Source organism: Apteryx rowi, unplaced genomic scaffold, assembly GCF_003343035.1.
Source record: "Apteryx rowi isolate R43461 unplaced genomic scaffold, aptRow1 scaffold_54, whole genome shotgun sequence".
In the NCBI taxonomy this organism is placed as follows: domain Eukaryota; kingdom Metazoa; phylum Chordata; class Aves; order Apterygiformes; family Apterygidae; genus Apteryx; species Apteryx rowi.
Window position 1 is genome coordinate 2426602 of NW_020450805.1, and position 25515 is coordinate 2452116.

Sequence of the window (25515 nt, forward strand, 5' to 3'; positions counted from 1 at the left end):
TTCTGTCAGGGTTTTAAATAAGATGTTATGTGTATAGTACCTAAAAGCTTTGCAAAAGTCCAGAACACCAAAATACTTTCTGACTTTCTTTTTGCCTTGTATCCAGGTTTAAAGATGTCCTGGTGGTTTCTGATGATAAAGTTAAGTGGTGTTTGGAAGCTGAAGGAATCCAGACAGAATCACACAGAATCGCTGAGGTTGGAAGGGACCTCTGGAGATCATCTAGTCCAGCCCCCTGCTCAAGCAGGGTCACCTAGAGCACATTGCACAGGATTACGTCCAGGTGTGTTTTGAATATCTCTAGAGAAGGAGACTCCACAACCTCTCTGGGCAACCTGTTCCAGTGCTCTGTCACCCTCACAGTGAAAAAGTTTTTCCTCATGTTCAGATGGAAGTGTCTGTGTTTCAGTTTGTGCCCGTTGCCTCGCGTCCTGTTGCTGGGCACCACTGAAAAGAGTCTGGTCCCATCCTCTCGACACCCTCCCTTCAGATACTTGTACACATTGATAAGATCTCCTCTACACTACTTAAGACACTACTTACTACACGATCAGAAAGTTTACTAAAACTTCTGTCTGCATGCCAGTAAGAAAACTGCTTATTGGGAAGAATGGTAAACAGAAAACAAAGTATATGCACTATGGCCTTAAAAGAATACAGAAGAGACAAATTCCATTCATCGAAGAGAAATACCTGACTGATTAGTGCTCACTAACAATTTGTAGCACCCTGTCATCTTACTGAGCATCGCTTTATAATCGCAATTTATAAGCCATTCTGCACTAGCTGTAGTGTCATCTTCCAAACACATGCCTTACTGATTAAGTTTGCAGAAGGACTGAGCACCCACAGTGGGATTCAGTTAAAATTAACCCAGAATTGAACACACAAATTTGTCTTGATTTGCTATAGAGCAAGCTGAGAACTCTCCGCTCTTTGCAAGAGGAAGTGCTACATTCTGTCTCAGGGATTAAAAAAGTCAGGCAAGGTCCTTACCTGCTTTGCAGAGGTTTTTGAAATGCTGCTGTGACTGATGCTCCAGGCTCTTACAGGACAAAGGAGGTGCCAGTCAGTCAGCTGTGTTACAAATTCAGTTCCCAAACTCTTCTTTGGAATGCCAAACCTCATCTTGGTCAGAGGAACTTACAATTAGCTGCTGCTTGCAGAGATTTTAGCTAACTGGATGATGAGGGCAATGTTGGGGTAATAAGGTGTCTCTGAATTCTTATTAGGCCTGAAGAAAGTCACAGAAGCAAACAATATAAAGAAAGAAAAGAATAGAACAAGAAAAATTAGCAATAGCTGTGTATGAACATGTAAACAAAGTAGACCTGAAGACAATTCAGGTTGGACTGTTAGATGAGAAACAGTACAATCAGAGAAAAACATGAGATCTTACTTATAATTTTTTACCTTCATACATCTGAGTAGAAACGGGATCCAGAGCTATGAAACGACCATGCAGCACTACCTCTAATGTTAAATTACCAGGTTATTAGTAAGAACAAAGTTGCTTTCTGTGTTTTTATGACAAAATGAGTGTTCTTGTGAGAAGGTGCAGTGAAAGATATTCCACTGTCTTCTGAACTTTGCATTTGTTGTGTCTTCAGATCCAGCCAAAGCAACTAGTTCATGAAACGTTTTGGACTGAGCCATGCAATTGTGCCTTTCTTGCTTACGACGGCATGGAATTTGAGGATGGTTCAGCTGATAGGAGAGCCCTGGCTGGGAGCACAGCAAATGTATCCAAACAGACAATTGCTTTCAGAGACTTTACATATATAATTACAGGGTTGATATTTCTGAATAAGGCTTGTCTAGACTGGCCTCTGTTTCAGTGCAATATTTACTTTTGGCTGGGAAGTGGAATGGGCATACAGCCTACACTCAATCCTCACTCCAAGTCCTGCAAGGGGTATTAAGTAATCTGTTAAAAAATAAACTTAGAAGGAGGGGGCAGTCTCCCTTTGCCAGACTGATTTTCCCCCCTATGGATATTTCAATGTAGACCGTTACAAGACTCTGGATAATAGACAATGAATAAAATCTGGCCTGCATTGGCCTGTGGGGGTGGATTAAGTTAAACCTGATTTTTTATTTCATTTTGACTGCTCTGATTCTTTGATAAATGTCAGGTGTATGATTATTTATAGTGTGCAAGGTATTTTGTAAGCAATACACCCACCAGCCTGTACTCCACATGGCACACATCTTAAATCAGTCAAATACATAGCAGTAAATGTCATAGGCAGCAATGTTCAGGAAGAGGGGAAATAGCAGAAAGGAAGCATGAAGGCAGGAATATTTACTTAGATTCTGGCATTGCTCCTATTTAAATGTACTTATGCAAAACAGGCACCAACGATTTCACATCAGTTATGGTAGACTGGTATTCTCCTGGGATTCCTTTGCTGACACCCTTTGTGTTTCATTTTCCATGTGTGTGTAGATTCACTGTCTGGAGCAAAAAAGTGATCAGTGGCATTTTAAAGCTGTCCATCTTTCAATCCAAATGGAAAAGTTCATGTTCAGAAAGAGAGGTTAGGAGAGGCAAGCAAGCAGAATGCAGCACATTAAAATTGAGGAGAACGCTAGAACACAATGCGGCTGAAATGAAAAAAATTTGAGGAAGATTAGATTGAGGGAGAGAAGGGTGTTCTTCATCCTATTTTCTGAGAACTTCTTTGGTGTCTTATAAAGCCAGGGGAAGCTTTTTCATTTGGAATGAAATAAGTTGTCAAAACCAGGAAATCTGAAGGCTTTATTTGTGTGCAGCTCCAACCTCACACATTCCCTATTTGCTGTCTTGAGAATCTGGTTGTATCATAGCATTTTTTGAAGGGAAGCTTCTTTGAGTGGAGAGGACATAAAACCATATTATGTCTTCTACAGGAAAATGTATTCAGAAACCTTTGAACAGCTTGTGGGAAAAAAAGCAGACTGGCCAAATGAACACAGTGTCCAGTATCAGTAGGCAGCTTAGACATGAAAAGGGAGCCTTTCAACTCTGACACACAGGTAGGGATTACACTCAGGACTGTGAGAAGTCAGAATCCTCAAAGACAACAATTAAACAAGTGTATCAGTTTAGGAAAATGGCTCTATGCCAGGAGATTGATCTGGACCAGAATATAATTTTTTTTCCCTTTTCATGTTAATATTTTATAAGGCGAAAAAGGTTCTCAGTTACGATTAGCAGAGTGAATGCTTCCTTTTTGTTCCTCTTCATAACACAGTCTTCACGCCATTCAGGTCTCTGCCCATCTGAGAGAAAGAGCTGTATCTCAGTTCTGTCTTTGGTCTCCACCTAACAGCTAATTTTCTGATGTGATGGTTATAGACTAGATGAGGCACAAGTACTGAAATCTCCTGTAGAGAGGACAGTGAACACATAAAGCTTGATCCAAAGGAAAAAAAGAATCTTTTTCTTGCATGGCAGAAACAAGATCTGAGAAGAGCTGAGTGTAATGTGCAAAGAGCTTCTACAATCCAGGTGCTGAATAAACTCTTGTGGGATTCTTGCAGGGAGGGCAAATGCCATGATGGGGCTTCTCATACTTTCTCCTTCTTTGTAAACCCATGAGGAAAACCTTTTGGTGGTGCCAGCTACTTGCTACTATGCCTTTCTCTCCTCCTGCTGCTTTCAAGAAAACTATGATTAGAGGCCACTATGGCCTCCAAGCTCTTGCTCTTATCTCTGCTGTCTCACGCTCCCTCAGCCAGATTGCTCTGTTTTCCAGACAGGAATGTTACTGCTACTTTGCTTCTTCAGCACCCCACTGATAACACTTCTCAGCTCAGAGAATGCGTTATTGAATCTCTGAAGAGTTGTGTGTTGAGAGTAAAGTTTGCTACCAGTGAAGAAGTATTCACAGGGATACACTAATTTCCCCTGCAAGAAACACTGCTAAGAGAGGGTTTGGGAAAGTGAAGAATCCAGAGCATCTGCTGTAAAATCACCAGTAACAGCTAAAACTCCCAGAGTGTGTGGTGACTTTACTGCATCCACCTATCATTATATAACAGTCTGGATGGGATAAGGCTGGATGTCCTCTCATGTTCTTGTTGTCTCATCTGACAATGCAACATACTTTTTGTAGTAAAGAACGGGTCTTGTCTTCTGTGGTGCTGCTTGCATGTGTTTATCTGTGTTCCAGACACGTGTAGTCAGTGAGCACAATACAGGTAAAACAGTGGATTTTTTTAGCTTGTGTTATTCAGATGATTGTATTACATTAACATAATGATCTCTTTTGGCTTTATATGGCTGTGACCACATTAGGAGAGCTCTACTGCTTTGGGTATACCCATACATTGTTGGTTAAGTGCTCGTGTGGTAAAATCACCTGCCACAGGCAAAGAATGCTATATCTGTAAAAGCATTTGTATCCATAAAAAACACTTTTGCTGTCTGGGCTGTACCCACCCATGTTGACTTCTGGAAGCACAGCTGTGCATAAATACTCATAGGCCTGGTCAACATAGTTACACTAGAAGTCTGTAGTATGCGTCTGGTGAATGTGAATGAAAAAATGCTCTTGGAGTGCCCAACACTGTGGGCCAAGTTTGATAGGAGAGAGAGGGGAGGGATAAATAAGATCACCATGAAGGAACTAGAGGAATTTGGGGAAAAAAATAATTTGTTCTTGAGGAAAGGACTGGTTTTCAGATTGGTTTTAACAGAATCAGCACATGCTTAGAAGATAAAAGTCTGACCGAGCTGTGCATGTTTAATTTATTTGCTTTTCCTTTTTATCTCAGCCTCCTCTTTTTGACTGAAGTGCTTTGAACTCCCTTGGGTTTGCCATCTACTTGGAAGTTGCATGTCACGTGAAATGCAGTTGAGCTATTTAGAAAGAGATGATGAACTGTTTCAAACCGCGGTGGCTTACCCGCTGCCTCTGCTGTTGACCTTCGCTGGTGCTGCCTGACACTAGCAGCAGGGCCACGGCTGGGGCCTCAGTCGTTCCCATTTCCTGGCAGCCTTTCCTACCTCCTTCCTCCTCTCTAGTAAATAACCTCTTCTCCTGCCGGTTAACTCGCTCAGCATCTCAGAGGGCGYCTCCTTTCGTTGTCTTAACTAACATTTCTGCTGCTGCCAAGCCAGGATTAAATGGATATTTGGGGGGCGGTGGTGGTGGGGGGAATGATGTGGAAAAGGCGAGGACTTTATTACGGTCTTGGGGGAGGGCTGATTTCCAGGTCCAAATCTGCCGGTTTGAGTCGTGCCCCATTTCACTGCCTCCCGGGTGGGGCTAGGCCCCCGGCGTCCCGCTCGGGCCCCCGGGGACCCCCCCGGGACCCTCCCCGGGGACCTTCCCCGGGGACCCCCCAGACCCCCCTAGGTCCGGAAGCCTCTGCCCCCCCCGCCGCGCGCCGAGGCAACGGCTGCAGCGCGTCCTCCCGGCCACCAGGGGGCGCGCGGCCGAGCCCCGCCCCGCGCAGGCCCCGCCCCTCCGCCTCCACCCGCGGGAGGCAAGCCGAGGTACGGCAGGGGACAGGGGTCAAAGTTCGCCGTGCGGGGACTGGCCTGGGGGGGGGGGTCGGTGATGGCAACGGGGCCGCTCGCCGCGGGGGAAGCGGCCCCGGCGGGACGGGGGCGGGATCGCCTCCTGAGGGCCACGTGTTGGCCTCTCCCACCTGCGCCGGGGCGCAGCGAGACGGGTCCCCAGGCTGCGCCTTGGCCGGGGCTTCCCTGCGCCAAGGGCCGGGCAGGCCCCGCGGTGGTGGCGCGGGCCAGGAAGGCAGCCGGGACCTGGGCCGGTGCCGGTGCTCCCGCCCGGCCCTGCTGCTCGGCTCCTGTGTGCTGAGCCTGGCCCCGTGCCAAGCCGGTGGCTCTCAGCCAGTCCCAGGCTGGAGATGGGACTGGCTGGTGGGAACCAATCAATCACTTCTAAAGCCTAAACTATCCCAGGTGCGTTTTGCACCGCAAGGCAGCGTGCAAGGACACAAGTCCTGGTTTCCCTTTCTTACATAGCTCGTAAGTATTGGCTGTGTTTCTGGACAGATACCCCCATTCTCCAGTGTGATCTGGAGGGTGTTTAATGTCACACAGCTTGTTAAATAGCTGTGTTGTGGGAATAGTTGCAAAGGTGGAAATATAATTGATAGGTGTTTATTTAAACAGCTCAAAATATTTTACAGAGGGATATGAGAAAGGCAAATACTTCCTTATGTTAGTATCAAAGGATAAACTGACCATGAACAAATTTAGACTGGAAAGAAGCAGAAAGTTTCTAATTCCCAAAGCAGTGAGGTCCTGAAGTAGCCTTAGGAGACAAATAACATAATTATTTTAAGCTGGAGCTTGATCGGTTCATAAAGTGGATGATATGATATCAAGTGTGCAACAGTAGGGCCTGTACTGTGTGACCCAGGAAGTCCTTTTTAGTCCTTTGTTCGTTTCTTATCACAGCCCGCCCCTAACTGGGGCTGTACTTTCTTGTTCTCTGCCTCATGTTCTTTTTTCTTTTCTACCCTAGGAGCTCCCATCTGTTGCATTCAACACCCAGCAAAGAATGGAGAACATCCTAGCTGATTTGTGTGGAACCAGCCCAGAAGATCCAGTCCCTGTGTGGATTCATGGCAGTGTTGGCCATTGCTTTAACCAGCTGACATTAAATGTGGCTCCTCATATAATCCTTGCAGTGGTCAGTGCTTGCTTCCTCGGCACTCCAAGGTATGACAGCCAACTTGTCTAGCTCTTGATTATGATACAAGACTGGAGGTGGGGATGGGAAGGCTGGAAATTAGATCCCCTTAATGTGCTAAATATGTCACTAGAGAAGGATACAATATTATAATGCTATTACATTTGTCAGCATCTATTCTTATGCAGAGTACTGTGTACAGCTCTGGTCACTCTGTCACAGAAAAGAATCCAGAAAGAGCAGAGAGGGTTAGTGAGAATAAAACCACAGAAAATAATTCAAAAAAAAAAAAAAAGAATCTCAGTGAACAGGGATTGGGAAGACTGGCAGTATTCTGGGAGAAGGTATAAATCCAAAGTGGTATTATTGGAGACATACATAAGGTAATAAGGGATTCAGAGAAAACAAAAATTATTTTTCTGTTTACCCTCTTCTGGAATTCATAAACATGACAATGTTCACTGATATTGAAAGGCCACAAATACTCAAGCAATAGTCAAATATTTTGTTGGCAATAAACGATGGACTTTCTACACATAGCATCACTGAGACCAATACTGATAAAGATAATCTCTCTAGACAAAATGTCCCAAAAACAAGAAATCAAGGATCAAGGATGTGACACAGGAAATTTGATCATCTGGAATTAAAAGGATAAATATATATTTTTGTTAATCCTCAAACATTGAAATCTGATTTGACCAAAAGATATCACAGGTTGCGAAGAAATTTCTTTACAGAAAGACTATTCTTTGTGTGTTTTCTTGCATCCTTGGTACTGATCAGATAGTAGGATATATTGACCTGATCTAGTTTAATAATGCCTACAGTCTAAAAATGTTTCGAAGCTGGGGAATTGGATCCAAGGAAGTTAAGTAAGAGCAAATGGATAATGGGGGGAAGAGGGGAGGAAGACAGGAGAGTGCTCAGTTGGAAGCGATGGGATTTCTACTGTAAAGCATTTCTTTCCTCTTTCCTCCTCTAGATATGGTGCCGATGTTCCTCACAGGCGAGACTGGAGATACAGAATTGCTGCCTCTTTCATACTTGCTGGCCTCCTCCTTGCTGATATAATCCCAGCCGCCATTTCTCAGCAGGAGCTGGGCCCTGTGTACCTGGAAGTGCTGGCAAGTGGCATTGCTGCACTGACATGGCTCACTCATGGCTTGGCTCTTCTCATGCTCTGCAGGTCAATTCACGGCTCTACCCGGGGCCCTGCAGCGCTGGCTCTCCTCACTCTCTTACCCATACCTTCCCTCATCATCACGCTGGTGTGGTACTGCCAAAATGGGACAGCTTGGTCCCCTGGCCACCCTGCTGTATCCTCCAGGTTCTCCATCCTCTGTCTGCAGCTGGCCTGTCTTCTTCTGTATGTGATTAGCTACCTCTTCCCAGCTGCCAATAGACAAGAATTTCTCTCCATCAATAACTCCTGGCAGCCAGACCCACTCATCTCAGAGCCAGGGATCCCAGCATCTGATTGGCAGGGAGTGGCAGAAGATGGTGAGAGCTGGCTCTCACGCTTCTCCTATGCTTGGATGAACCCTCTTATGAAACGTGGCTACCACTGGATGTTGAACCGGCCACAGGATGTCTATGTGCTTCCTCACCAGCTCCAAGCTGCCAGGGTCTGTGATCGGTTCTACTCCTGCTGGCAGGGGAAGGCAGCTCTGCGCCAAGTAGAGGAGGAGACGGTGTCTCTTACTAGCCCAATCATTGCTGAAGGGGATGGGAGTAGCAATGTCCTGGACAGCTCACCCCTGGCCCAGGAGGGTGTGCGACTCTTTTCAGTGCTTCATTCTGTCTTTGGGCTCCGTTTCTACTCGCTTGGACTTCTCAAGCTGGCTGGCAGCCTGCTGGGTTTCTCAGGCCCCCTGCTTCTGAACCTGCTGGTGAACTTCATGGAGTCACGGCAGGAGCCCCTGAGCCATGGGGTGCTCTACGCCCTTGGGCTCTTTGCTGGCTCCTTCCTGGGCGCTCTCTTGCGGAACCAGTTCAGCTATGAGGTGTACAAGGTGATGCTGATGGTGCGGGCTGCCGTCATCTCTGCCATCTACCGCAAGACTCTGCGTGTTAGCAGCACCAGCCTTGCCCACTTCACTGTGGGGGAAATTGTGAACTTCATGAGCACGGACACTGATAGGTTGGTCAACTTCTGCCCCAGCTTCCACGAGGTGTGGAGCTTGCCCTTCCAGTTTGCCATTACCCTCTACCTCCTCTACCAGCAGGTGGGGGTAGCCTTTCTGGGAGGCCTGGCCTTGGCATTGCTGCTTGTGCCCATAAACAAGGTCATAGCCAACCGCATCATGAAGTGCAACAAGGAGATGCTGAAGCACAAGGACTCAYGGGTCAAGGTGAGGGGCGGCTGGTGACTCTCTGGATTCACTGCTATATGTTTGTCCCTAGAACATTGGCTTTTTGGCCACTTGTGAATCCCAAGTGGGTTGATTGAGTTGCAGTTACTGGGAAAAGTGCCAGAGGGGGACACACACAGAGAAGTGTCTCAGCGTGATGCAGTTTCACCACCCACAAAATAGTGAACCTCTAATGCTTGCCTCGCCTCACTTCCTGAGCAAATTCAGGCTCCCTCCCGGGTACCTTTTGTTTGGGAAACAGTTAAAGTAGGACCCCAATTTCTTTATTTACAGGTGTTTCTATCCTGTTACTCCAGTAATGTTTTCAATCATGAGGTGCCTTGCAATCTGGACAAAGGCAATGATCATGATCATAATGGTTTTATATCACTCCAGTTTGGCACCCTCAGTCATCTTTTCCTCTGCTTTCTGCATATTTGCAATGCCATCTCTTTCCTTGCCTCATGTCAAACATTTGATGCCAACCTTAGAGCCTAGTGTCTTTGATGTGAGGGGACAGCATTTTCAGTCACTATTTCTGCCACGCTTTGTAAGTATAAAACATAAATCAGCTCTGTGGCAGACCCATTTGTCACTTTTAACAGAAGACACATCTAGTTGTATGGGGTATCACAAGACTGATTTGCTGAGTGAACTCTCTCTTGTCAGATTTCTTTCATGTCAGGCACAGACACATCTCAGCTTGCTCTGCACATGCTGACCTGAGAGCAGGAATGAGAGGGGAACATGCTGCAGGGATACCTGAGCTGCTGGATGTGAGCCAGCTTGGCTGTGGACGGAGACTAGCTGTATCATGGCAGCACTGGGCCCAAGAATCAGGGCTTATTATCTCACATAATGTCAGGCCAACATGGGTAAATGGTGYCCAGGCTGGAGGTACTAAGTCCACGTGTCCCTGCACCTATGTTGCGTATACTTCAGTTGGAAAGTAGTGTAATATTTTACCTCTTCCTGAACCTTACAAAGCACAAGTAGCTGAGCAAGCTGGTGGAATGAGGGAGAGCAAAGTTCCCAGCAGCTGCCACTTGAATTTATGTCTTTGTTATCAAGAAATGATTCCTGGAATCTCTAGCTGGGCCCTTAGCAGGAGGGACCTGCGAACCTGGTCCTGGCTGAGATGCCTAGGTGGCCTTTGATGTGTTAGGCAGGTGGCAGCTGCTCTATATGCTTTTCCTCTTTGCCTGCAGCTGATGACTGAGTTCCTGTGTGGCATTCGTGTGATCAAGTTCTACGCTTGGGAGCAGCACTTTGGCACCAGGATAAATGCCTGCCGGGCTAAAGAGCTGCAGAAGTTGAGAGCCATCAAGTACTTGGATGCTGTGTGTGTGTATCTGTGGGCAGCACTGCCCGTTGTTGTCTCCATTGTCATCTTCATCACCTATGTCCTTTTGGGTCACCAGCTTACTGCCACCAAGGTGAGTGGACAGAGAGATCCCAAGTGACAGCGCTGCTCACTGTAGGTAGCAAGGAGGGCTTCAACCTTGTCCCATGCAGAGGAGCATCCACAGTGAGGCTGCAGGCTGAGGGATGTTCTCTGGGAAATTAATTCAGTCTGTGTCTCCCCTGACCCCTTCAGGCTCTCACTGGTGGAACTGTTTGGAGGATACAAGGTGCAAGGGAGGTACTACCTCTAATTTGTTGTTGTTTCCATACCCACACAGGTATTCACAGCGTTGGCCCTCATAGGGATGCTCATTCTCCCCCTCAACAGCTTCCCATGGGTGTTGAATGGGACCTTGGAAGCCAAAGTTTCTCTGGATCGAATCCAGCGCTTCCTTGAACTCACAGACCAGGACCTGGAGGCTTATTATGCTCTAGGTAATGGAGAAGGATGCTGCTGGGCTTCGGACCTTGAGCAGGGAGAATTCAGAGCACAGAGCTGTGGTATGGGGCAGAGGGGTAATACCACAGGGCAGCTGACTGTCACCTCATGGTTCAGGACATTCAGTTGTCAGAGGCAGAGTGAAGGCATTCGATTTCTATGGAAAGCAGGAGATAAGACTATAGCATTGCTCTTTACCAAACATAGGCTGTCGCTTGTCTCCATTGAGCCCTGCCATCAGTGTCCCCTTAGAAAAAGCTGTTCTGTCCTCTGTCCAAAGCTCCTCTGACACTGAAGCCATTGACAGCCTTGGTTTACTCTGGCGGAAAGGCTTGGGTGGGTGCMCCTCTCCTGACCCATCACTGCTGCCTTTGCCTGTTGCCAGCTCCCTGTGATTCTTTCATCTTCAGCAATAAGAAAAGCAGGTTATTCTTGCAGTGTCTCCCAAAGAGCCAGCAGGTCACCATGTGTGTCCAGTGGGAGTTGGAGATAGGTGAGTTTGAGGAAGGGAGGAAAAGTTTAAGGGCAAACCAATGGGCAAGTGCCTTAGCCTGTGTCTGGGTCCAGGACATCATGGCTGTGCCCTATCCATGTCTCCTCCATTTGGGAACGAAACTGATGGCACTTGTGATGCCAGCCCCTTGTCACTCTCTGACTTTCCCAGGGTAGTGCAACACTGCTGCTTTTCCCTTGCAGACAGCCCTTCAGGTCCTGCTTCTGCTATGGAGATGCGGGGAGCAGCCTTCTCCTGGGCACCAGTCAAGGAGGAAAGCACCAAGCAGTCTTCATCCACAGGCCCTCTGCAGCTGCACATTGAGAACCTGGCAGTGACGAAGGTGAGCAGAAGTGCAGGGAGTAACGAAGAAAGATGGCACTAGAGGAGCCAAATAATGGAGCAGGGTCAGCCTGTTTTCCTTGTCTTTTGAGCCATTTGTCAAAATCTTCTCTTGGCCAAGATGCACAGGGCATGTGTCACATCTCTCAGAGCTGCAGGGCACTGGAGGAGATCCTGGCATGGCTCCCTCTGCTTCCCACCACTGCTGTAGGAGAGGAAGGGACTGAGAACATAGCTGGGTTCCAGGGTGACTCAGTGGTTGTTAATACTCCTTGCAGACTTGTGTCCTGCCATATCAGGGATCTGGTTTACTCAGCAACTGTGCCTGGCTCTGCTGCTGGACCTTTGAGATCTAGTTCAGGACAGCAGTCATCTTCCTTAAAAGCTATGTGTGGCTCAAGAAATCTGGGCAGGCTGCCCTGTATTAGTGCAACAGGTTGCTTCTTTTGACTTCCCTCTGCAGGGGATGCTCCTGGGGGTTGTTGGGAAGGTCGGCTCTGGCAAGAGCTCTCTGCTTGCAGCCATTACTGGAGAACTTATTAAGTAAGTAGCCAAAAGACCCCTCCCTGTCTAGTCCCTGCACTCCATGACAGGCAAGGACTGTCAAGTGCTACCCCTATCTGTAGGCCGTTTTGGTTTGCCAACAGTTCTCCTTTGCTCCCTTTTCCACCCACCTTTGGTGCTCTTGCAGGCAAGGTGGACAAGTGTATGTCTGTGACCTGGAGCAAGGATTTGGACTGGCCACACAGGAGCCTTGGATCCAGTTTACCAGTGTCCGTGAGAATATCCTCTTTGGGAAGGAATATGATGCCAGGTTGTATGAGAAGGTGGTGGAAGCCTGTGCCCTCTCCAAGGACCTGGATGTGAGTGCTTGAACCTTAATTCTTTCTGGGCCTCCTTGGTCAACTTTTGCATCCAGACTGAGCCTCAGTGGGAGCAGTTCTCATCCTTGCAGACTTGAGCCAAGTCTGACTTACCTTTGCAACATCCCAAACACACAGCTTTGCTGTGATTACCAGTCACAGACCGTGCCTGGTCCCACTGTTCTTTTAGGTGCAAAGTCACTCTGGTAGCACCTTGGATGGTTTCATCTCCCGCCGATTCAAAAGCTCTCGATCCCAGTTAAAGGAGATGTTCTTGCAGAGCTGATGACTGCCAGGTGTTGCAGGCAGAACCTATCGGCAGCTGATGCTCTTTTCAGTCAGAGAGCACTTTCTTAGGATCTGGAGAGGCTAAGTCTATGGTTGTCCCATCAGTAAGGCATGTATTATAGGTTTGAAGCTCATGGCTGTGGTAGCTAGTGAACCTGGTAGGAAGCCAGCCTTCCTCTTCTAGTTTATAACCTGGGGTCAGATTTTCTGAAGTGCCAAGCACTAGGAGCTCATGTTTGCTTCAGCAGGAATTATGAGTACTCTATAAAGACATTTATTTGAGAATTTGTAGACTATATCTATACTAATAAATTGAGAGGGAAATGTTTCCAGATACTGAAACTCAATTGTCTATACTGTTAAACTGTTTGGATGGTCCCTGGCATGGTTTTTGTTCCGGCACAGCTATTGCTCTCCCCCAAAATTTCCGGGCACAATTTAGTACTCATCTCAGACCAGAAGTTATTTCCAACAGGCAGTTCAAGTGTGGCCATCCTATTCTGGAGGGTAAGAGAGTTTAGTGGCATAAATATGGCCAAGCTTTCCAGTTGTCTGCAGAACCAGAATACGGACCATTGCATAGTTTAATTTATTGATAAGATGTCACCCTAAGGAATTATTGCCAGAGGCAGGAGAGGGACCCAGAGTTCTGATTTTGAGTCCCCAGTAGCATCCTGTCCCTTTTAAAATGGATTTTTTTGAATGTTTCAGATCTTACCAGCAGGTGACCAGACAGAAGTTGGTGAGAATGGTGTGACACTCAGTGGGGGACAGAAGGCTCGAATAGCCCTTGCCAGAGCTGTTTACCAGGTAAACAGGAAAGTGGCTGTGCTGTGGCAGATGGCACCCAACGTCAAGTCAGATATAAAGAAGTTGGAAGCACCCAGCTGTGCACTGTGCTCTGGCAGCCTGTCTTGAACCACCTCATGCTGGACCAAGGTGCTGGTGGTGTGCCATGCCGAAGCACTTGCACCTTTCTATCCAGCACTGCCTGCTAGGGCAAGGCCGGGAACTGTATCCTTGTCTCATCTTTCCTTCTCAGGAGAAAGAGCTTTACCTCCTTGATGATCCCCTGGCAGCTGTTGATGCAGATGTAGCTAACCATCTTATGCAGAAATGCATTCTGGGAGTTCTCAAACACAAGACAAGGATCCTTTGCACCCACAGGACGGAGTTTTTGGAGAAAGCCGATGCCTTATTGTTGATGGACAATGGCAGGATAGTCAGGACAGGTACACTGGCTGTCTTCTGAGGCTTCTGCATGTGCCTGTTTGCCAGTCCTGGAATGGCATGAGCAGGGATGACTATAAGGGAGTGGGATTAACTGGGGGATCCAGGGAAGGAAAAAGAGCTTGAGGACAGTGCATGTAGGTAGAGAAGACAGAGTGGAAAGGAATATGCAGATGTACATATAAAGCAGGATGGCCCTAGAGAGGGTGAGTTGATAAGGCATAATGCCATGGCAGAACATGTGAAGCAGAACCTTTAAGGATGCAGGTGCCGTGAGAGAAAATAGGTAAGGCTGTGAGAGAAAGTAGGTGATGTAATGAGAGAACAAACTGGGCCATTTCATAGAAAAAGGCTGCGAGTAGCTGGCATCTCTTCCTCAGGGGCTCTGAAGCATTTGCATTTCTCTCTTTGCAGGAACGCCAGCTGAGATCCTGCCACTTGTGGAAGCTTTCCCCAAGTTCAAGGACATGGACAAGAGGTGGAAGGATAAAGGTCAATACCTGGCAAGCTTGAGGGCGGCTGGGGCAGTGCAGCTCAGGTTAAACATCCAGACAAAGCCTGTTGCTCTTACTGAGTCTCTGAACAAGAATTGAGGACAGTTGCCTTAAGAGGGGCTTAAGGAGAAGAGTGAGCAATGGCTGTGAAGTGCAATAGAGAGAAAGGAAATGCTGGCCAGATATCACTTGCTTCCTTCCCACCTGCACCCTCTTGCTGTTTGCTTCTTTTTGTTTGGCAGAAATAGTCTACAAGAACARTTCTGGAGAGAGTATGAGGGCATCTCCCAGTCCTCTGAGCTTTGCAGGAATCACATGTGCTAAGAGGGAGGAAGCATACCTATTGGCTGGTGGCCTCAGAACAGTGCTCCCACCGCCCTGCTCTGCGATGGCAGTGCTGATCTGTGGGTAGTATGTGCATAGGGGAAGAGGAGGCCCAGGTATCAGGTACTGGCCAGGATCAGTGTTTGATTCTTCTCTCCTACCGCAGTGCAGATCTGGATGAAAGTCTGCTTGAAAGGGAAGGGAGGAGGGAAGAAAAGCCTCCCCCATAGCCTACGCTTGCTCTGTTTGCATCAAGGAGCAGCTGTGGAAGGAATTTGTGTTGCACTGACCTTGCTTTTGCCTCCATATCCACAGCCCCCGATGAGCAGGACCAAGAGGGCACCATAGAGACAGAGGCAGAAGAATTGACCCAAAACATTCACCTTCTCAGCCAGGAGGAGGAGAAGAAAGAAGGAGCGGTAGCTTTTCAGGTGTACAAGGCATACTGGCTGGCAGTGGGCAGCTGCTTGGCGTTATCCATCCTCTTTTCCCTGCTCCTGATGCAAGGTGAGGCAGTGGCCCAGTAACACGTCTCTCTTTGGACCTTCCTCCCTTGTTCCCTGACTGTGTGCAGAGCCCATGGGAAAGAAAGGGGGCTGGAGTTTAATCAYTCTTGCTGCAGCAGGAAAACTCCTTTCTTCTTTTTCCCCAAACTCAAGTAGCACAGATGGAAAGGGGGCATATGTGGGAGCAGGCGCTGGCCTCCACTTTGCTGCTGCAGTTTTACGACCGTGTGTGTTCCTCTTAGCAGTGCCCTGTCAATGCTGCAGCTCACAGCAGTTCCCTTGCTCCTGCTGCTATGCCAGTGGAGAATGAGGGCAGAGGAAGACTAGCCTGACTGAGATGATAACAAAAATTCCCCAGCTGCTTCCCTTCCTACTTTTCTGCTTCATATTTGCTGATTCGAAGGTTGAATCCCTCCATATGCATTCTGTCTCTCTCTGCAGCGTCTAGAAATATCTCGGATTGGTGGCTGTCACACTGGATCTCCAGCATGTCCCAGACAGCAAATACTTCTGTGATGGTCTGCTCAGSTCCCCTTCCTTCCCCGCAACTGCTGCTCTTCTCCTTTGCTGGACTTGTGTAAGTGAATGTTGGCCAGGAGATGCCAAAGGGAGCCAGAAGCACTGTCCGGTTTTGTCCTTCAGTGCATCTTCTGTGAAGATCCTTGTTGGGAGCAGGGATAAACTGACCACTCTGCTGCATGGGGTCTGTGTGGCTGCTTTGAGAAAGAAAGATAAATGAAATCCTTGGCCAGAGAGGGAACTGATGAGGTGCCTATGGGGCTTGTAACCTGGAGCTGATGAAAGACCCCTGGCTGCCTACTGATTGAAGGAATGTGTTTGTCCCAGTGTGTCAAGGGGGTGGTCTCTCACAGGAGTATCAGGCTGAAGTATCCTGGTTTCCCCTTGAGTCTGTCCCTGAGTTCTGACCCCCATCTGTGAGTTTACTGTCTCAGGAACCCTGACAGATTCCTGGTCTTCCTTCTTCTGTGTTCCAGGTTCCCCATTCAAGCTCTGGACACAGCCACAGTCACTTCCAATGGTTCACTGGATGTGACTTTCTATCTAACAGTTTATGGGAGCATTGCAGGGGCCAACTCCCTCTTCACCATTCTGCGGGCCTTCCTCTTTGCTTATGGCACTATCCGTGCTGCCACTGTCATTCACAGCCGGCTGCTCCAGCGGGTTATGAAGGTAATGGTCAGAAAAGTCAGGACAGGCTGGGACCCCTTGCAAGTCTCTCTGCCCTGATATTATTCTCCTACTGGGGATTAAGCGTTTGAGATGTGAATTAGGGTTTTCACTGGTGTTAGCTGATGAGTTTAAGGATATAACATTAAGGCTTAAGCTGTAACCTTTCCAACACCCATTCTAGAGATGGGTTACAAAATGCTGTTAGAGCCCTAAATTTCATTTGGCAATCCCCAGCTCAGGACTGAGAACACCACGATACCATTACCAAGCCCTGTGGTGAGACTCTGGGTCACTTGAGGCTGATAAAGTGTGGTTCATTGTGAACTCAAGAAGTATCAAGATTTAGGGCTAGTGTTCCATGAACATTGGGCTGTAGGGCTGATGATGTGCAAGTGGAGGGGTACTTTGCTCTAAGGGTAAGCATAAGATGAGTGTCATGATTTGGTCTGTTTGGGGGCTCCTGACTTCTGCTTACTGGGGGAATAACAGGAATCACCAAGTTAGTTAATATTGGCACAGGCATTGCCCAGTAAATTGTCCATAGAGGTGACGTTGGATGTGGTGACAGCTTACAGCGTCAGTTCAGGAGAGTCCCTGAAATTACTTTAGGACTTGTAATGGCATCTACCAAAATGGGAGGTTTCATCCTCACAGCAAGTGTCATCCCTAAACCTGGCAAAAGTTAGGGAAACCAGGATCTGATGGGATGTTGTTAAGGTATGTTTAGCGTTGATTCCAGTATGTTGTAGGTTGTACGGAGAATCAGGGCCACCTGAAGCCAGTAAGTTAAGATTCAGAAAATACCTCACAGGCTGGCACTAGCRTAGTGAATTGGCTGTGTTTAGGGTGTAGGCTAGCAGAATTCCTTAGGCTATGGTTGTTATTAGGGTAAAGGATCAAGGAAGTTTTTGGAGCACAAGGGGCCACCAAGCTGGGAGTCAAAATGGGCCCTGTAGAGCTTGCTCCATCCATGTCAGGGTGGCTTATATCTATTCACTATTAGGCTTAGAGATATAGCCAAGGTGAGGGCCAGTTTGATCAAAGAAGCTTTTGTAGGATCATAGACTCGGATCTAGATGAGATTGGAAGGAGTCATCAGGCAAGATTTAGGGCTGGTGCTGGCATATGCCAGATAACTTTCCTTAGGATTGGGACTTTGTTGGGTCCTCAGCCTAGGGTTAGGRTTAGAGGATTAGGATTAGAAACTAAGATTAGAGAATTAGAGATTAGGATTAGAGTATCGTCTCACTGGCTACCAATGGTCCAGTATGGGATCCACGTGAATCATCAGATTAGTTTTTGGGCTAGCATAGTAGTGTGACATTCCCTATATTAGCTCTAAGCGTGATCTAGGGAGGGACCCTTGGGCACAGAGGTTAGAATTTACATTGAGATTTAAGGGTATGGACTAGGTTGGCAGTATCATAACTTTATGGCTGCCATCTTGGTACCTGTAAGCCATTCTCCACAGAAGGGCTCCTTCCTTTTACCACGAGAGCTGCCTGAGTTGTAAACAACTCAGCAAGTGGATGCTGGCTTTGAGGTGTGAGATCTTTTTCCCAGCAGAGGAAGTGGTGGGACTGGAGTGGCCGCCCCACTGTGGACCTTCCTTGCTCTGCTCAGCTCTGCATCTCCAGGGCACTGCTCTGTGGTTGGGCCCCGCTGCAACCCACTGTGGCTCTTATTTTCTTGTTCCCTTGTTGCCAGGCTACAGTGACCTTCTTTGACACCACACCAACAGGCCGGATCCTGAACCGTTTCTCTTCAGACCTGTACTGCGTGGATGACAGCTTGCCATTTATCCTCAACATCTTCCTGGCCAACATGTATGGGCTCCTGGGCATGCTGGTGATGATCACCTATGGCCTCCCTTGGATTGGTCTGGTCTTACTCCCTCTGGCTGCCCTCTACTTCTCCATCCAGCGCTATTACCGGCGCACGTCCAGGGAGCTCAAGCGCCTTTACAGCCTCACCCTCTCCCCCATCTACACTCACTTCTCAGAGACCCTCTCAGGGCTGAGCAGCATCAGAGCCATGCGGGCAACACACAGGTGAGTGCAAGGAACCAGCACTCAGCCAGAGCTTTGACTGTTTATAGACCAGAGTCATGGGACTGGTTAGAGTGTCAGGAACATCCCTGGCCTGGGGCAATGTGGGCAGTGGTGGGGTGCGCAGCCCAGTGTGAACATCCGTTATGTGCCTGCCAGGTTTGAGGTGGAGAATCAGCTGCGTCTGGAGCAAAACCAACGCTGCCTCTTTGCCAGCAACACAGCGATGCAGTGGCTGGACATCCGCTTGCAGATGATCGGGGTTACTGTGGTTACTGCTATCGCAGGAATTGCCATCATCCAGCACCAGAAGCAACTAGCAAATCCAGGTGGGCTGCCAGGGAGTGCTCTATTCCCACCCCACGGCTGTGGCCCAAGGGTGCCTCCCCTCCTAGTTCAGAGCTGCACCATCTCCCTATGCCGGGGGGAGCCAGAGCTCATGCTCACTGTCCCCCTGCAACTCACCCCCAGAACTGTGCTTCAGCTCCTGTCCCTCCTCCTGTATGTCCCCATCCCAGAATGGGATTCCACACTCCAGAATGGTGACTCCTTCCTTGTCTCTTTGTCCTGCCACCAAGATCTCGGATCCTTCCCTGCCAGTAACATGCCTGTTTATGCTTTTGTCGTCTCAGGACTTGTGGGTCTGGCACTCTCGTACGCCTTGTCTGTCACAAACCTGCTCTCAGGCCTCATTTCCAGCTTCACTATGACAGAAACCATGATGGTGAGCATGGAGCGGACAGAGGAATACACCACAGACGTCCCCATAGAGCCCCAGGATAAACTGGTCCAGGTAAAAGCTAAAATATGCTCTCAGAGACTGGCCTGTTTCCCATCCTCTGGCTCTGTGCCCTGCACTTACCTCCTGGCAGAGATCACGGGGTTCCAGTGAATGGGTGGAGGGCCCTCACCCACAGAAACTCCCTTGATAATTCATCTTTTGCCAGTACTTCCCTTGAGGGGATGAATCTCAGGAAGGAGTTGGTGAAGACTGGAACAATGGGAAGGGGGAGAAGAGCAGAAGGGGCACTGGGGCGGAGCTGTCAGAGAAAAGCAAGCCTAGGAAGGAGCTGGAGATGGAGCTGGGCTGTGAGTGGAGTCTGTTCAAGGGCCAAGAAACCAGCCAAAAGGGTGGACAGGGCTTGGCTGGGGGGCAGGTGGGACTGACACTGACAGTGGGTCACAGTCACGGTCTATCTTGCCCTGGCCCCTGTTAGGTTGCTGCTGACTGGCCAAGCCAGGGGTACGTGGAGTTCCAAGATGTAGTCCTGATGTACCGAGCAGGCCTGCCCAATGTGCTCGATGGAGTGAGCTTCACTATTTATCCTGGAGAGAAGGTGGGGATTGTGGGTCGCACAGGATCTGGAAAATCAACCCTTTTCTTGGCGCTCTTCCGCATGCTGGAGCTGAAAGCAGGGCGGATTCTCCTGGACGGTGTCGACAGCCGGCTGGTGGGCTTGAAAGACCTGAGGTATGGAGGGCTGAGCAGATAGGGTGGGCAGCTGAGGGGGGCACGGAGTAAGAGAGCTGCCAGTGGCTGGATGCTGAGGGGCGGAGTGAGGGGAAAAACGTTTTTGCTGTTTGGGCACCCTCTTGTCAGGTTGTGGCAGCTTCTTACGAGTTGCTCTGTTATTTCTGAGCAGTTGTGCTAAGGGTCCAAGACTGAATATATGACCCATGCTTTGTCTCTGTGCATCTAAGACATGCAGCAAGCCAAGACACCTCACCCCAGAAAAACAGGCCTTTGCTTTTCTTTGCTTTCTGCTGAACCCACCCCATGAGCCCTCAGTTCTCCTATGCTTGCAGGTCCAGGCTGGCCATCATCCCCCAGGATCCATTTCTGTTTAGTGGCTCAATTCGAGAGAACCTGGACCCCCAGGGACAACAGACAGACTCTGAGCTGTACCAGGTGCTAGAGCAGTGCCACCTGCGGGATGTGGTTACTCAGATGGGTGAGTCTGAGCCCAGCATGAAGACACTGGCAAATCCTGGTACACGTAGAGGGGAGGTGGCCTCAGCTCAGGCAGGAGCTGGGGAGAAGGGGCTAGACAGATGCAGTAAGGAATTGATAGGTGAGGCCCCACTAGGACCATGGTGGAACAGGTCAGTGAGACCCCCAGGACATTTCCTAAGATTTCATAGCAAGAGGCTGACAGGTGATGGATCAGATGGGCAGGGCCTGGCAAGATCTTGTTGATGAGACCAGGCCCCAGCGAGCGCTGGAGCAGAGCCGGAGAGACACCCCATCCCCCTGGTTCTAGTGGAGCATTGCATCTCAGTGCCAGATGTTGTTTGCATCTGAGTGATTGGGGTTTTCACTGCTATTGGGAAAAATTCAGACTGGAGGAGCTGTTTGGGGCCTGACACACAGCCTAGTGGGTGACTGCTGAGCTTGCATCCCTGCAGGTGGATTGGACAGCGAGCTGGGAGAGAGAGGGAAGAGTCTGTCTGTGGGACAGAGGCAGCTGGTGTGTCTGGCCAGAGCCCTCCTGACACAGGCCAAGGTCAGTGCCATGTCTTCGTCAGTGCAAGGGAGAGGGTGGGCTACTGATAGTGGTGCTAGCACAGTGGGGCAGGGTACTCTGGAGTTTGGGAGTGCTGGGAATGGGTGACCAGTGCTATCTTGTCAGGTTGTCCCTAAGATGGGAACAGGGTCTTCCCTATCATGTTTGGGAGCTCCCTTCACCTTCTGTCCCTGATAGGTGTTGTGCATTGATGAGGCCACAGCCAGCGTGGATCAGAAAACAGACCAGGTGCTGCAGCAGACCATCCGCCAGCGCTTCGCTGACAAAACGGTTTTGACAATTGCTCACAGGTACAGCAGGACCAGCATGCTGTGCTTGAACTCACCCCACCACAGCATTGCTCTCTCACTGGGAGTGATGGCTGTGCCTGCCATGCCTGCACTTTGAGCTGAGCAGGGAGGTCTCTGTGATGAGGCTTTTCAAGTGCAAAAGGCTGGAACTTGTCTGGTTTATTAACCACTGGGTGCTGGAACAACTGGATGTGAAAATGTTGTACCCAGAAGCTGGGGAACAGCAAAGGGCTAAGTCAATATACCGCATCCTATGGTAGATGGCTCACTGGGCCCTGCCTTCTGGGACCAGGGGGTGAATCAACTCTTGTGATTCTGCCAAATAGGACAAGGAGCAATGGAGAAATACCATACAGAAAGGAGCAAAGAGGATGCCCAGGTGGAGCAGGTGTCTCTAGCTCAGTAGAGGGCACTGCAGGACAGCTAGAGGAGAAGAGCTGCAGCCATCTCCTTGCCAGTGGAGCAGATTACTTGATAATTGTTTTCCAACACTCTGAGCTTTGGTCCTGGCTGGCACCTCCTGCTGGCAGGCTAGACATTGCCCAGACAGGACAGGTCAGCACTGCTTGCCCCAGAGCTGACAGATTAAATTTAAGAGTAGGGGCACTAGATGGTTACAGGCAGAGGTAGGAGGACAAAACATGGATACTGTGGATACTGGGAAGGGATGGGTCAGCATTAGGCAGTCATCTGCCCAGAGTGCTCCCATTGTTGCCTGGTGAATGAGAGTTTGGAAGAGGTAATGCAGTAGTTTGGAGGGTGTTTTTGAGGGTGTTGCTTCCCAGCACAAAGGGTACCACAAAAATAAAAATCAAACAAGCAGGTGGCAGGGGCTGGTGTCCTGCTATGCAGAAGTGGGAGTGACAGATGATGGGCAGGGTGGACTGGGCCTTGCAAGTGAAATGAGGGGCTCGTGCTCAATAAATTAGATAGCAGGTAGCCAGGAGAGATGTGAGGGGAAGGGAATGTGGTTCGTGCACTAGGGAGATTAGAGTGCAGAAACAGAGTGTAAAGGAAGGTAAATGCTCTGTGGGCTGAGCTGTGGTAGGGAGGACAGGTCTTTGATGGAGGAGCAATTAGGAGAACCAGAAGAGGAAGGAGTAACAGAAGGCAAGGCAGCAAGACTGGGTCAAAGATGGTCCCAGACCCTCTTCCACTGGATGAAGGGAGACAGGAGAGACCGGTAAGGGAGGAAAAGTGGTGACAGAGTTGGTTTGTACCTGTGGATCTCCCAAGCCATTCAGCATCAGGTGAGCCGTTAACTGGATGGGTGAAATCTAGGACTGAAAGTGACCCAATACTTGTGCTGTGCCCCTCCAGGTCACTTTCAGTGCTGCAGCCTGGCACTGTTCTGGGGGCAAATGAGTAACCAGAGAACTGAACCCCATGGGGCTTTCACTTGCTTAAATCCTGTGCTGTGACTTCCCTCTGACCTGCAGTTTCTTAGGGCTGTTTTTGCTCACCGAACAGTGCACAACTGCACAAAGATGTTACTGCTGCCCTATCCTCCCTCCCTGTGGCCGGAGATTGCAGCCCTGCTAGTGGTGGTGGGGGGAGTGACAGAACAGGGTGCCTCGGTGTGTGCAGCAGGTGCTGTAGTTGTCAGTCTGGCATACTACAAACCCACTGGTGGTGGCAGCATAAGCAAAGATGCTGGACTGCTAGAGGACGATGGCTGATGCTCAAGTCCCTTTCTGCCACCCTCAGGAGGTGAGGTGCTATCAGTACCTGCCTTCCACAGGTGAGGAAATGGAGGGGCAAACAGAAGAGACTCAATTAGTCTGCTGTGGGGACAGAAACATCTTGTGCTGTCCCAGGGTCAGCGGCACCCTGATCTCTCCCTTTCATTCCCCACAAAGCTGCCCTCTGTTCCCCTCACACCCTGTTGTGTCCAGCTACTGGGAGGCATCGCTGTGCTCTCCCAGTGTTGTTCAGGGGTGGGCAGAGGCTCCCTGGGAAGCTGGACTGCAGGGTGTCCCTGAGGGCACAGGGAGAAGCTCCATGCCAGGCATGTCTTGGGCGGCCCCTTCACTGCAGGGGAAGCAGTATCCGGTGTTCCTCCTCAGCTCCATCAGCATGCGTCCTGGTGTTTTCTGTCCATAGGCTGAACACYATCTTGGACTCGGACCGCGTGCTAGTGATGCAGGCTGGGAGGGTGGCAGAGCTGGACTCACCTGCCCGCCTAAGTAAGAAGGACGGCTCCTTGTTCCAACGACTCCTGCACAGTGGACAGCAGTGACCACCCAGAGGACAGCCAGACCCCTGGCTTTCCTTTCCTGACCCCTTTCCTCTTGCCTCAGTCCCAGTTCCCTCTTTGCAGGGCCAGGAGCTGCTGAGATGAGAGAAGTGTTTGTTCCCCATTAGTAGGGAAAATGGGGACTGGTGTCTAGGGACATGCTAGCTTGGCTGGTGGGATGCTGCTCCTCACCGAGGCTCCCTTTTGAGATTACAGAGGGTTTATCTTCTGCTTCTAAACACAGAGGGTTTATCTTCTACTAAGTGGAGAAGCAGCAACTCCTAGTTTGAGACTTCGTCTCACATGTGCAATTTAAAATAAAGTGGGAACACCGTTGTGAAACTCTGTTGTTCATCTGTGTCCCTGTCCTCTTTGGCTCCCAGACCTAAGCTTCCTTGTGAGTTACAGGAGTGGTGCCCTCTCTGCACAAAGACACCCTTGCCTGCACCCTAGTGCTTTCAGGGTGCACCAACCACTCCCGGAAGGCTGCACCAAGGGACCCTGCTCCTCTTCCTCCACCTCCCACTGGAGAAGGCCTTTCCCCTGAAGGGCCAGAATACAATTACATTACAGGTCTCTAGGCTGGTTTAAGTCAAGACCACTTTTTCAAGGAATCTCTCATCCCTCCACCTCCTTATCTTCACTTCCTCCCAGCTGCACAAAACCCACAGCTTCTTTCAGTTTTAGGATCAGCTTGCTCTTCCTATCAGAGCCCTTGGTTTCACTCTTGGGCCTTTCCTTTTCTCCCTGACACTCTGAAGCTATTCCAGGCAGGTACACACCCTTGCTATGCTGTCCTGGCACATGTCCCTTTTCTTCCCCTCGGGCTGCAGGAGCCATCTCTGCTCCCTGAAGCTATGACCTTCTTTGATTAGTGATTAATAACCTTGCTCCTCAATCCAAACAGCCTTACCACTCCTTTCTTGGACTGGTAAGGCCAAAGAGACCTCTGAAGGCCTCTGAAGCTCTCCCAGCAGTGCAGCTCCAGGGCAGGGAAGTAGAAGGGTTCCAGACAGCAAAAGGTTTATGGTGATGTGGGCCAGAGCATGGAGCAGAATGACTACCCTGCCAGGACCTGGGTGGAGATACTGAAAACTCGACAAGCAGCTGAGCAACCTGATCTAATTGGATATGCTGAGAATGGGAGGTTGAACTAGATGATGACTTCCAGAGGTCCCTTCCAGCCTAAATTAATTTATAATTCTCTGATGCACTTGTTCTGGGCTTGTATTTGTTTTATTTGATAAAGGTACATCATCCGTGTATTAAAAAAATAATCTTTCTGATGAAGCCCCAATCCTCTCTCTCAGGTCTCCCTCCTGGCTGGGTGCTAATTCCTCTGCCCAGTCTCTTTGCACACCATCTTGAACCCTGCACAGCAACCCTACAGGCCAGTAGTTGGGGGGGGGGTTGTTTTTGTTTTTGTTTTTTTAGAGAGATCCACTGATTAGCCCTCCATGCCCATGGGAAAGCACAGAAAATCCTGGCCCTGGCAGGGAGACTCTGCTGCACGTTGGACCAGAACAAGCGGGAGCTGACCTAGTATAAAGGGTGACCTGGTCATCTACTGCCTTTTAGCCATGCTTCGGTAATAGCAGAGGAGGCAGTGCCACATCTGCTTCCCAAGGTCATCCCAGGCTCTGGAGCCCATCCTCGCATCCACTGCAGGGAGCTTAGCCTTTGCTTGTATGGAGAAATGCTACAATGGCTGATTTGAGGTTAGTCCTGCCAGCATGCCTTGGAGTGACTGGGAAGGGAAATGAGGCTCTGGATCCTGTGTTGCTCCTGAACCAGTCCCCAGCACATCTCCAGCCTTGTCCATCTCCAATTTCACCTGT

General features: G+C 49.3%; 1 protein-coding gene across 4 annotated transcripts; it reads left to right on the forward strand.

Moving 5' to 3' along the window:
* The first annotated feature begins 263 nt into the window (after positions 1–263).
* Positions 264–24001, forward strand: ABCC10 (ATP binding cassette subfamily C member 10). Of its 4 annotated transcripts, none has more exons than XM_026081250.1 (22): positions 264–283; positions 6483–6679; positions 7636–9004; positions 10213–10440; positions 10687–10843; positions 11544–11683; positions 12146–12225; positions 12374–12545; positions 13545–13643; positions 13876–14065; positions 14478–14555; positions 15197–15388; positions 15829–15964; positions 16383–16578; positions 18286–18629; positions 18786–18955; positions 19259–19419; positions 19844–20097; positions 20433–20578; positions 21033–21130; positions 21329–21441; positions 23545–24001. In XM_026081250.1, the coding sequence occupies exons 2-22, from the start codon at positions 6519–6521 to the stop codon at positions 23678–23680; spliced, it is 4620 nt and encodes a 1539-aa protein (XP_025937035.1). In that variant the 5' UTR covers positions 264–283; positions 6483–6518; the 3' UTR covers positions 23681–24001. The 4 variants fall into 4 exon arrangements, 3 of the variants coding, with proteins under 3 accessions (XP_025937035.1, XP_025937037.1, XP_025937034.1); XM_026081252.1 differs by lacking the exon at positions 264–283 and adding an exon at positions 3353–3493; XR_003255960.1 differs by lacking the exon at positions 264–283 and adding an exon at positions 5454–5485 and having other exon boundaries at positions 21329–22691; positions 23545–23628.
* Positions 24002–25515: the final 1514 nt, after the last annotated feature.